Source organism: Bicyclus anynana, chromosome 1 (genome assembly GCF_947172395.1).
Source record: "Bicyclus anynana chromosome 1, ilBicAnyn1.1, whole genome shotgun sequence".
Taxonomy (NCBI): Eukaryota; Metazoa; Arthropoda; class Insecta; order Lepidoptera; family Nymphalidae; genus Bicyclus; species Bicyclus anynana.
Genome location: NC_069083.1, coordinates 5,218,813 through 5,232,379, shown reverse-complemented (window position 1 = coordinate 5,232,379; position 13,567 = coordinate 5,218,813). Strand labels below are relative to the sequence as shown.

General features: G+C 34.8%; 1 protein-coding gene across 1 annotated transcript; it reads right to left on the bottom strand.

Annotated features, from left to right (window-relative positions):
• Positions 1–3: 3 nt before the first annotated feature.
• On the bottom strand, positions 4–10,833 carry LOC112053732 (major facilitator superfamily domain-containing protein 12). The gene is made up of 8 exons (XM_024093259.2): positions 10,195–10,833; positions 9,801–10,008; positions 8,675–8,759; positions 7,178–7,369; positions 6,119–6,416; positions 3,791–3,941; positions 3,021–3,148; positions 4–1,298 (listed from the first exon to the last, which is right to left on the bottom strand). The coding sequence occupies exons 1-8, from the start codon at positions 10,472–10,474 to the stop codon at positions 1,231–1,233; spliced, it is 1,410 nt and encodes a 469-aa protein (XP_023949027.1). The 5' UTR covers positions 10,475–10,833; the 3' UTR covers positions 4–1,230.
• Between the last annotated feature and the right edge of the window lie 2,734 nt (positions 10,834–13,567).

Below are 13,567 nucleotides of genomic sequence, written 5' to 3'. Positions count from 1 at the left end.
AAGAAAAGTTATAAATCTTTATTTCACATCTTTTAATAAATAGTTTATCTTTAAAGTACTTATTATGTTTGAGGCCAATTTTTTTTATAATACTACCTCAATAAGGAAGACAATATGTGCTAACTTAATTATACTACAGCACAAAAATATAATTTGAGCAAAATGTTAACATAATGTCATGAGATTGCTAACAGTTACTAAAATTGTCCTAAGAGGGCAAGAATTTAAGGCCACCAAAGCATTAATTATTAAGCTAAAAAAGAGCTTAGTTTTAGAAGTATTGGGACAATTTTATTGTTAACTTGACAAACATGTTATGTAGATCTAAAATGGCTGGTCACTTTCAGAGCTATACATGAAAACATTGAATGTGGTGTTTCTATTTGACTATTGATATAGTAAAGTCTGAAGCTCAAACTACAGTACTGTTTAAAAATATATTAGTTAATGCAACTTTTTATAAATGTATAATATGAATTACACGAAAGTTCATTCAGAACTTTGTACAGTGACATGAAAATTTAGTAAATATTTAAATCTGCCAACAGGATAATACATTTAAATAATTAAGAATTTATCGGTGTTACTAACAAATGAGTTATTTGATTGGTAGGCTCATGGTCATGAACTGAGATAATGCGAAGTGTTCTGTGAGATAGGTGGGGAGCAGTGTGGGACTGATTGCTGGTGATATAAGCGGCTACTCAAGCAGTTTATCTCATTTTTGTTGTGGTGATCGATCCGTCCATACCTTTTGTTGGATAAAGATCTTTTATGGGTGTTATGGGATAGGCGGGGAGAGTGACTTGAGTGGTAAATTGTGTAAGAGATTATTTAGATTATGCAAAGTGACCCTAGAGCTAATGGCAATGCCAATGACCACATCAGGTTGGCAGTTCTGCCCGTAATTATTTCAATGAATGGCTTCTGTGTTAAATACAATAATTACCTAATATATTGCACAAACAAAACAAATTTTAATTACAATAGGAGTGATATCCACTGAGTTGTTAAACCATAAGACAAATAAACTAAACAAATTATAGCCTTGGGACTCAGTTGATAACTCTCTTACTATAATTAATGGTTTTATTTAATAAAATTCAATCTATAAAACATCTTCATAATATATTTTGACTACCTACTACTACATATTGATAGTTCAATGTGCTTTAGTGGTTAAGTACTATGGAATGTATATTTGTAATAAAAAATAATTTAACATTGTAGTTAACTTTCTAACGTATCATGAAGTCGACTTGTTGACACAACTTCGTCATCATTTATGGATGGATTACCTGAAAAAAAAATTAAAATGCATTATTAACATAACATATAGGTATGTCAGACAAAATAAAATGTAACACAAAATACTAAATAATCAGTAATAAATATCAATACTGTCCTGTCCTTTGATGAATATCATTAAGGTATAAATATAATATTAATATTCTATAGTACCTATAATCTATATACTATCTAAACTTGAAATGAAAATAGGACAGGTGGGGATCAAATCTAGGACCTCTCGTCTCGTCTCGTCTCTCGTCCTTGAGTGCTATAGCTGGTGGTAAAGGAAAGGTTTGTGGTTAAATGATGTGGCAAATATCACCATCTAAGAACCTGTAGTGATGAAACTTTTGACATTTTTTAAAAGCTAAACAAAATCACCCTATGCTCAATAGGCTAGTTGAGACATTTTTTTTATTTGTTTATTAGTGTTTGAATGAAAAAAAAAATATTTTTTTTTAAAAATTAATACAAAAAAATTTAATTTTAAAATGTTTTTTGACGGCGTGTACATCTTTACCGGTAGGGTGGTAACAGGTGGTAACTAGCTATGGTCGAAGCCTCCAATCAGCTGCCAGACCTGGTCCAAAAAGAAAATCCCCAGCCGGGGATCAAACCCAGGACTTCCTTGTAAATCCACCGCGCATACCACTGCGCCACGGAGGCCGTCAAAAAATAAAAATAGTAAACAGGTGGTACTGTATGTGTTTAAAATCATTTACCAGAGAGCTTGAAAAATTTAGACGCTATGCAATTTAAGGGAAGAATATAGGAAATACTAATTGATACGGGATATTATACAATTCACGAATTGCTAAATTATAAATGTTTTTATATTATAAAAAAAATGTAACATATATTAATATTTTTGACATTGTTTGATTTAATTATTATTATTTTGTAACTCTCGCACGCCTATTAGACAGAGTGTGATTGAGCTACACTAATTTATTTTAAATTAACTTCTGTTTAATTACCGAATTCTGGCAATGTTTTTGAATTTTGAATTTTTAGACGAGCGCGGGGTGTTACCCTACCCCTGCGGTTGCGTTACGCTGATTCCTAAAATTGTACATTGCACATATTCACTCAGAGCCGTGATAGCCCAGTGGATAAAAATATCCTGCCTCCGAGTCCGGAGGGTGTGGGTTCGAATCCGGTCTGTGGCATGCACCTCCAACTTTCCAGTTGTGTGCATTTAAAAAAAAATATCACATGTCTCAAACGGTGAAGTAAAACCATCGTGAGGAAACCTGCATACCTGAGAATTCTTAATTCTCTATTGTGAAGTCTGCCAATCTGCATTAGGCCAGTGTGGTGAACTATTGGTCTAACCCCTATCATTCTGAGAGGAGACTCGATCTCAGCAGCCGAATATAGGTTGATGACGAAATTATACAATTGACAAAATTCTAAATTATAAATGATTTTATATTATATAAAAAATGTAACATATATTAATATTTTTTACATTGTTTGATTTATTATTATCATTATTATTATTTTTTGTTTATTGTAATTCTTGCTCGCCTATTAGGCAGAGTGTGGTTGAGGCTTGAGCCACACCAATTTAACATCTGTACATTACCGCATTCTGGCAATAAATGATTTTGAATTTTTAGATGTTACGTTGATACCTAAAATTTTGCATTGCGCATATTCATAAACAATATTCCGAAAATTCATATAGTTTGCATGGTACTGTATAAGTGACCACCACCACCACTTACTATTGACGATGAGACAGTCGTGCGTGACGCTCGGCAAGGCGAGCGTGAGCGCCAGGCCAAGCAGCGTGGCGGCGCCGCACACCCACGACAGCGCGTACCGGTAGTATGACGCGGCCGCCTCGTCCGCGCTGAGGACAATACCAATCACATCTTAGAGCGACAACGCACTAACGGCTAGACGGATTGTGCCAAGACATGCGGTCTAACGCAACGGCGCGCATATTTACCATAATACCAAATAGTAGATTGTTATACAAGGGGCTAAAAAGACCCATTATATACGAGGTATTTTTATAATATAAATAATATATATTTATTCATTTTTCAAAACAATCAGGGCCTTACCTATAATGATTCTATTTTCGAATAAAACCTCCTCCGTTTTATAGTAGGCTAATGCTTGGCTAGTACTCGTAACAGACAAGAATAAAAAAAAAACAAAATTACTTTAGCCCCTAGAGGTTGAAATGCTTGTTTAGCCCCGCTGTGGAGTGGTAATAAAAAATTAATTTTCGCCCATTATAAACTCGGTTTCTATTTAGGCGGACCTCGCCTTCGGCTCGTGCCCTAAAAATATTTCGTTTAAAATGGGTTTATTTAGCCCCTTGTATAACAATCTACTATTAATCGGTTCAGACGTGAATAGGTAACAGACAGACTTATTTTCGCATTTATAATATTACTTTATATAGGTCTACACTGTATTTTTTTTAAATAGACTCTAAATGATGAAAATTGTAAGTCAAAAGTAAGGATATTAAGTTACTCACTACATCTGTATAAGAGCAATGGCTGCTCCACAAGACAACTTGTCTGTGAAGCTCATCAAGCCGTAGACGAAGGCGGAGGCGTCAGTGCTGGCCCCGACCAGGTCAGCCGTGAGAGACAGGCTCGTCACCAACATCTGCGCGCCGCCGAAACCTGTTGATAAATCAGCAAATATATTATGATTAGCCGTACCAATGACTAGATGACGCCGCGCGGTTTTACCCGCGTGGTTCCCGTTCCCGTAGGAATACGGGGATAATATATAGCCTATAGCCTTCCTAGATAAATGGGCTAGATAACACCGAAATATTTTTTCAAATCGGACCAGTAGTTTAGTAGTAGATTAGCGCGTTCAATCAAACAAACAAACTCTTCAGCTTTATAATATTAGTATAGATTAGTATAGATACGCCCCTGGAGTACAGGGGCGTATATGTAACGTGTGAAAGCAAAAATTAGTAAAATGTAATCCACAATCTCACATAATCTGGTGCTTCCCGTCAGTGTTGATCACTTGTGACAATGACAAAAGTCGAAAAAAACAATTTTTTCCCATTTTCATCCTACTTAAGTTAAGTCACTATCATATTAAGTAAAATATTATGATTTTAAGCAAGCATTTTTGTTTCTTTACTATTTAAATTAAGTACAGTAAAAGCTCATACGTTCTCTAAATGTGTCGCGAATACAGAAACCGTGAATATGGAATGGTATTTTATATGGGATTATAATTTCTTTTATATCCTGGGTGACAAAATAAAAAAAATATATAAAGACAAAACAATTAATTGAAGTTATTGATTAACTATTATCTTCAGTCTTACACAATGGTTTGAAGAATTTTGAAACTTTTTCTTGCTTGACATTTTTTAAAAGTTTCTATGCAGAGTGATTTTAAGCAGTGGCATTCTTAAACCATCCAATCAATTTCGGCAATAGGTATTTGCAAGTTAAAGTTTAAACTTGCAGTTTCGTCAGTCAGATCCGCGAATAACGAAATAATTATTAGCCGCGAATGTAGGAATTGGGACGCAATTTTTTAATCCGCGAATAGGTACTGAAAACGTGAATAAAGGAAGCGTTAATAAGAAGCTTTTACTGTACCTACATAAATTTTGCCATGCTGCTAGTATAAACATTTAATGGAAATTATTTGTTTATTATGTATAACTATAATGATAAAAGATTAATTTATTATTCATACATTCAAAGTGCAATGTTACTTAAGTACCTATTGATAAGCGTTAAGTAAATAGTACAAACATACAATGTAACTGAGTTATCTATGTAGGTAGGTTTGTACTGCCAGTGTGATGCAGATTAATACATCTGTCTACTCATTAAATATATGGCCTATGACACAAAAATCAATCGTCATCAAGGACCGATCGATCCAGCAATTTTACCGCTCTGGGCAAAGATAATTTTTGCCGCCCTTTACATACAAGAAAAATACTTTTTTTTTATTATTATATTGTTAGAATAGTATAGTATTTTGAGCCTAGTTTGTTATGTAACAGTAATAAACTAGTTGAAAGAAATAAAATAAGTCTAAATTAATAAAGTCGTCGCACTTCATTTTTGCCGATCTTCATTTTGCCGCTCTGGGCAATTGCTTGTCCCCCCCTAGGCCCTAGATTAGGCTCTGATCGTCTTAAAATACAAACTATTGCAATTTAAATTAATTTATTTCAGTTTTCAGAAATAGCACTTTTGAAAAATCAAGTCTATCAGTGACGGTTTTTTGATGGCCTTCGTAGCGTAGTGGCATGCGCGGTGGATTTAGAAGACGATGGTCCTGGGGTCGGTCCCCGCCTGGGCCGACTGAGGTTTTCTTAAAGGTCTGGCAGGTCTGGCTGGTGGGAGGCTTCGGCCGTGGTAGTTACTACCCTCCGACAAAGACGGACCGCCAAGCGATTTAGGAACCGAAAGGGGTGTGGATTTTCATCCTACTCCTAAAAGTTAGCCCGCTTCCATGCCTCGGACCGGATTCGAACCTACCCCCTGTCAATTGGAGGCAGAGGTCATATCCACTAGCAATAACGTCTCTCAATTTATGGTATGTTAGGTATATCTATACTTATAATAAATTTGTAGAGAGGTAAATTCTGTACATGAAATATATTTCCAAAATAACTATCAGAGGGTAACTATTAGTGATCGATACTGATGCCAAAAATGCAATCAGTAAAATTTTTGTCTGTCTGTATTTCTGTCTGTACTAAAAACTAGTAATCTGTACCTATCATAATTTTAATTTACATTAAAAACCAATATAATTTAATAACGGAAAATGTAAATTGGCAGAGTACTGATACATTGTTACTAACCTATTAACACAGCAACTACGTAGATAAAATACACTTTGTAAGTGTCATCAGATGCAAAGAATATCCATACGAATCCAGCCATGGCACACGCAGATCCCATGAAGTAGCTTAGCTTCCTCGTAAAGGTTCTTGGGGCTAGCCTCTGTACACCGGCCGCTGCCAGACTACCGATGTACATGGCTAGAGGCACTACAGCCAGAGACCTTGCCGCCAGCCCTAGAGTATGGTGAAGGTATAGTGGTATAAGAACTTGGGATATGTTCACCACAAGCCTCGTGCTCATGTATACACCTGCAACCTGACAAACTATATTGGATATGTAACATTATTCAATTGATTATTATTATTTCTAAGCTGTTAGGTGTTATTGAAGCTTTATTATTTTTAACATTGTTGTTAAGTAATGGTTGCAAATAAAGTAGTAAAGGAGATGGTCCAAAATTGTATGGAGCCCAGGTCCAGTCATTGTACCCTAGCGGAAATAAAAGAAAATGTTTATTTTTAACTATTTTTGATTATACAAATCTACGAATTTACTTTAATTCTTTCGTAATAATATTTATTATCTCCCAAGAAATGCAACACTATTAAGGGTAATAATGGCGGGCTGATGACGTTTTCAATGCAGTAATCGATTTGACGTTTGCTGTCAATTGTTATGTCATACTTGCTTTAGGGGCGCCATCTTGTTATAAATCAAAAACTTGGGTTTTAATTTTATTTATTTCTTTCTATTCAGTTAAATTTATCCACTTTAATAAGATCCTTGTATTTTTTAAATTTTAATGATACGGGGTACAAGACTGGACCTAAAATGGACCATCTCCTTTAAAATCTATACTAATATACAGGGTGCTCGGGAGATTTTCCCATACCTGTAGGTCTGAGGAATATGTGCTCTAAAATGAGTATTTTCGAAGTAAAAAATATTTCTTTTTTAAATCTATACTTATAATAAATCTGTAGAGAGGTCAATTCTGTACATGAAATATATTTCCAAAATAACTATCAGAGGGTGACTAGTGATAGACTAGTAGGTGTAATAAATGTATTTCTCACCTGATACAACAACCCTTTGCGTAGTATATCACAATGTATAGTGCTACTTTCATTATTATCAGATGCAAGGAGTTGGCTCCTGGGTTGTTTTTCAGTGACTGTGAAGTGGAACACAGTAGAAGCTAGAGCGCCCACTGCCAGAACTATTAAAATTATATCTTTGAACTTCCATGCATCTTCTGGTCCCACTTGCTACAACAAATTTATAGACTTTGTAGACAAAACCAAAGTTTGACATTATAAATTGAACATTTACACATCAATCTCCTGTTAAAAAGTGAATGCACAATCAGCGAACAAAAAACGTCCACACTCAGTGAGTGCCAAACACAACTTCTTGGCACTCAATTCAAGTAGTGGCATTTGCAAATTCATCCTTAAACTCAATCGTTAAGGTTGAATTTGCTCTGAATTTGGGAATTTATTGAATACTTGACTATATCTAAAGGCCTTTAGGTATAATTTTCTATACCAATAATTCTAAAACTGCCAAAGTAAATTAGTCACTTTTCAAGTGACATTTTCTACATGATTGTGCGTCCTTTTATTATAAAAGGTCAATGCATTTACAGTAAAAATAATTTCACTTATACTTCATGCGCTGTAGGATGGTGTGACAGTTGCCATATGACGTTCATAATACGTACTATAATCGTGAATCGCGCCTAACTTTTAAGAGTGAGGTGCGGGTGACAGTTGCCTTAAGACGTTCGTACTATTATCGTGATTCGCGACAAACTTTCAAAAGTCAGATGCGGTTGATAGTTGCGATACGACGTTCGTAATACGTACTATTATCGTAAATCGCGACAAACTTTCATGAGTGAGGTGCGGGTGACAGTTGCCTTATGACATTCATAATACGTACTATTATCGTGAATCGCTACAAACTTTCAAGAGTGAGGTGCGGGTGACAGTTGCCTTATGACGTTCGTAATTCGAGCTATTATCGTGAATGGCGACAAACTTTCAAGAGTGAGGTGCGGGTGACAGTTGCCTTATGACGTTCGTAATACGAACTATTATCGTGAATCGCGACAAACTTTCAAGAGTGAGGTGCGGGTGACAGTTGCCTTATGACGTTCGTAATTCGTACTAATAACGTGAATGGCGACAAACTTTCAAGAGTGAGGTGCGGGTGACAGTTGCCTTATGACGTTCGTAATACGATCTATTATCGTGAATCGCGACAAACTTTCAAAAATAAGTTGCGGGTGACAGTTGCCTTATGACGTTATAATAAGTACTATTATCGACCATTCAAGAGTGAAGTGCGGGTGTCTTGTGTGCCTTGCCTTATGCCGTTCATAGTATGTATTATTCTCGTCAATCGCAACACACTTTCAAGAGGGAAACAAACTGTCACCCGCACCAACTCGTGAAGTAGAAAGTCAAATGACAAAAACCAAATTTGTGGCAAGTCTAACACTTATCAGCAGGTGGTGAAAGAGTTAATAAAACGAAAATTAACACTATTTCAGTTAAAATTCAACATACTTTCCTATCACAATCTCCAGTCAAGTGCAGGATAATCCATGTGAAGAGGTAGACGAATAAATTGGAGAATACTGTAAATCCATATCTGTAACATAAAACAAATGATTTATATAAAAAAACAAATCATAACAGTACCTTTATTTGTATTAAATGTACATATTCATTCCAAACATTTATTTAATTTTTTCAATGGATAATATTGCTTTACATTGCTCTAACTGCTGCAGTGCTGTTATTGCTAAAGAATATTAAAATTACAAGAGGAACATTAGAGAGGAAGGCCAGAAAAGAAATGGATGGAGTTTGTAAAAGAGGATATGTGCGTAAAAGGAGTTAGATGATAAGTTAATTAATAATAATAGGATAATGAGCTTCTGGAGCGAGCTCAGATGTATGGAGAGAATCCAGCAGGAACCTACACCAAAGGGTCTACAAACAACAAAGTACAGAAACGGCCCAGAAGAAAGAAGAAGAAGAGAAGGTAGGATAATAATAATGGAAGAGATTGCTAAATTTTGCTGACCCCAATTGAGTGGGTTACGGTCTAGGATATATCAATACTGGATCATAATTTAAATCCAAAATTCTATAGTCATAATTGTGTTATGTATAAATTACTAGCAATCCGGCCCAGCTTCTCATGGATGACAAGTAGAAACTAATATACTCAAAAGGCACAATTATCCGCCCACTTTAATGTGGCGCGAGTATAGTAAAGTGGGTGGATAATTATGCCTCTGAGTATATTATGATTAGTCTATCATAATATTATATGGCATATCCCACACCCTCCTAATACCACCAACCGGGAAAAAAACCAGCCTAGCAGCTGGGATGCCTATGCTTTTTAAATCTTAGTTATATTTTGTTGTCCTATATTAATACGCATGTACTTTTTGTACACAATCCTTTCTCTTAAATCACTGGATGGTGATGGTGACACCACACTAAGAAGCAGTGTTGGTCAAACCTACAAGAGTGGACTGACAACATCAAGCAAGTTGCAGGGATTTGCTGGATGCAGGTGGCTCAGTATTATGTTTGGAAGCCCCTACAAAAGGCCTATGTCCTGCAGTGAACGACCGTCGGCTGATATGGTGATGATGATGAATTCATTAATTCATACCTGATCGCAGTAAGGTGTGTCCTTACATGAGGGTCTTCTGCTAACTCCGGGATTAAGCTAAGATGTGATATCTGCACTGCAGCCCATCCTATTTGAAATATCGTAATAAAGGCAGCAAAATAAAACATCTGCGCCCATTTGTGTGTAGTGGAACATCCAATGCATTGTGTGAAGATGAATGGGAATGAACCCAACACACACAAAGTACCTGGGAATATTTAAAAGAAATATTACAATTGTCTAATATTTAAATTACTAGCAGATAACTCAGTTTCAACTATATAGGCCTAACAAAATAAATCAAGTATAACTCTTATAATTTTCAAAGAACAGGAAAAGCTAATGCTTTACTTCTTCAATCTGTGATATTTTTTTATATGGATTGACAACTTACCAAAAAGGTGCCATAACTTTCTTCTTCCATATCTCGCACTTAAATAGTTGTTTGTATGATCAGAATGATATCCAATAAAAGGAGTGAACAGAGCATCTACAATTTGACCTATTAACATTAAATATCCAGCTTGAGCAGAAGTAAACTCGAGCACTAAATGAAAATACACTAAAAAATACGTAAACCACAAACTAGCACACACATCATTTAGTATATGACCAATTCCATAACCAATTTGCAGTCCTAAACTAGTTGATATATCTACAAGTTCATTGTCCATTTTGATGTTTAGTGTCCACCCACTATTATAAAACTGTTTTCTTAGCTTAGCTTGTTATTATCAACATTATAAAAATATTTAAAATATTCTCATGCACGTTAGAGTTTGAACTTGCGTAGTAATTGTTAATTTTTAACAATTAATTTGCAGAAAGTTTACACACTGAATAGTGAATAGGAATACTGCCACAGTAGCCAGTGAGCCGTCTGACCGTCTGTTTAACTCTGTCTAATAAACATTCAACACTGATATTAATAATATAGAATCATGATTCATTAACATGAAAATAAATGAATTGGTAATTATTATTTATTCTTTGTTGTGGATGTGAATTGTGAAATGTGAATAATCAACAATATTGCCAATGTCAATGTTACTGTCACTGTCAATCATGACAATTGACAATCACCACAGATTGTAGGATATTTTCGTAGAAAGTGAAAGAAATAGACACCTGATTGATTTGCCGCTGTTTGGTATTCGATTTTGACAATTTCTTTGACACCTCTATGTATCTATAGTCCACAACTTTAGGTTTTTTACACAACAATAATACTACTCAAAAAGGTTCTTTTAAGCGACACTTTTCGTTTCGATTCACATACATTTTATTTTTAATAATAAGCTTTACGGCTCTGGGTTCTAGCCCTTTTGAGTCCGGATTCACATACAACAAATTAATTATCACGGACCAATTATAGAAAGACCTGCCCCGCAAGACGTTACCTCTCTGTCAAACAACCAACGATCTAACGCGTTATCGATTGTATCGATGTTTCATTGTTGTAATCGTTTTCGTCGTCTAAAAAGCTCCCTAATAATTCCGGTTTGTGTAGTAAGTAGTCAGTCAGTCAATGGCATGAAAAACGGTCAACAACTTCTAATTCACTAAAAGATGACGTGACGTTTAATTTGAAAATATTTCTATTTTATTTTTGTTATTCTTTACATGGTAGCCCTTGATTTCAGTCTCACTCAGTAACTGATGTTCAGTCAGTAACTGATGATGCAATCTAAGATCGAAGCGGGCTAACTTGTTAGGAGGAGGATGAAAATCCACACCCCTTTCAGTTTCTACACGACATCGTACCGGAACGCTAAATCGCTTGTCGGTACGCCTTCGCGGTCGAAGCCTTCTACCAGCCAGACCTGAACCAATTAAGAAAACCTCAATCGGCCCAGCCGGGAATCCAACCGAGGACCTCCGTCTTGTAAATCCACCGCGCATACCACTGCGCCACGGAGGTCGTCAAAAACATAATTATAATTAATAATAAATTAAAACAATATATAAAAGAAAAATCGATTCTATTCTTCTAACGAACGAACGAACAGCAAAACATTGATCCATTAATTGAATATTCTGTGTACAGATTATAATTATTATTTATTCTTGTTAAATTTTTTCGATGTGTGAGTTTACCTCGTCCCCCTCTAAAACGACAGACAATTTTGTTGCTGCATTTGGGTGCGATGCATTTCCATGTCTAATTCCTCTATGTTAATTAAATAGAGTTTGCAGAAATACAACACAAACGACATAAAAAGAACCTTAAATACCCCAAGCAGACATGAGTCACAAACCATTTCGAAAAACAAAGATTGAGTTTTATGGGTATTAATATGCATTTATAAAATTAAATAAGAGCTTTAATTAATTTTATAAATCGTATTATCGTATTATCATATCAAAAGAAGAAAGAAGTTGTAATTCAAATGATGTTTTCTTTTATTATAATGTGAATAAAATATTTTCATTTATTGCAGAATTACCAACTATGATTATTTTTTTGATTTTGTATTAAGTGAAAGAAGATTTGAGATTTGACAGTTCACACTTCACAGCACAGAACACTACTTTATTTTTTGTCTGTGACTAATACTCCTACTTCACAGTATTCGTTAACTAAATCCAGTTTGTTGTTCGTATTTTCTTCCCTTATAATTTTTGTTCTTTCGTTTTGTTCTCGTTTCGTTGTTATTGTTTATTATTGTTATTTGTTGTTCGTTTACTGTTTTTAATTTTATTTAGTTTAGTACGAAATTAAATTAGCACTTTAAATCTTAATATTTTACAAATAGAGGCCTAAATTGAAAAGTAGTGTCTTAACAAACTCATCAAATTCTACATAAAAACGTATATCTAACAATAACCCACACTACGAGAAAACGAGTAAAAACTACTTGTCAAGTTTTTAATTTACGCCTATAATCGCGTACATAATTTTCATAGTCAAGCTACAGTTTTCTATTAGTAATTGAGTTACAGATAGAAGGACAGACGGACATGGGTATGGGTATCTTCAAGTCAAGAGTGAATAGGCATCTTCTAGGCAAGCGCGTTCTACCAAAGGCTGCCTCATAGCTTACAATCTAGCGTACAGCTAAGCGGTGCTTGCTTATACATAATAAAAAAACAAAACTATAAGGGTTCTTTATTGACCACGGAACCCTAAATATAAGTGAAACATTATCTGTTCGATAAATAACAGTTTATAGGAACATAAAATATAAAAAAAAATGTCTATCAAAGGAAGTTTTATTTCATGACAATATTCGTGAATAATGCTTTAGTAAAATGTTGAGCACTCCTGAATCATATGTTTTTGTTTATTTACATTGTTTAAAATACCTACCCGATCTGACTATAAGGACAATTTAATCCAGTCAAATTAATCTTGGATGATAAATGTTTATGGTGACCAGAAATAGGTTTTTCGCGTTTTTCAGCTAAAATGTGAGCTTTACAGCAAAAATAGTTTTGACAAAAATTTTAGATGATCCGATTCTCTATAAAAAATGTGTATGTACCCTATTTTTAATAAGTATTGCAATTTCCGTGATATTTCCGTTGAAAGAATAATTTGGAAAATTATTCGTCGTATTCATATTAATCCAATAGAACTTCTAGTACTTCTTCTTATTTTTCTTCATCTCTCTGCTGAATACAAATAATATGTTATAAAAGTGATAGTGTAGCCAGGGTCAAGACGTATTTCTCGAAGTTCTGGGGAGTTCTCGGGGTCAGCACGATCTCTACAAGTCACCAAAATGCGGTGATTTTTCCTTTGACTATTTAGACTATGGACCTTT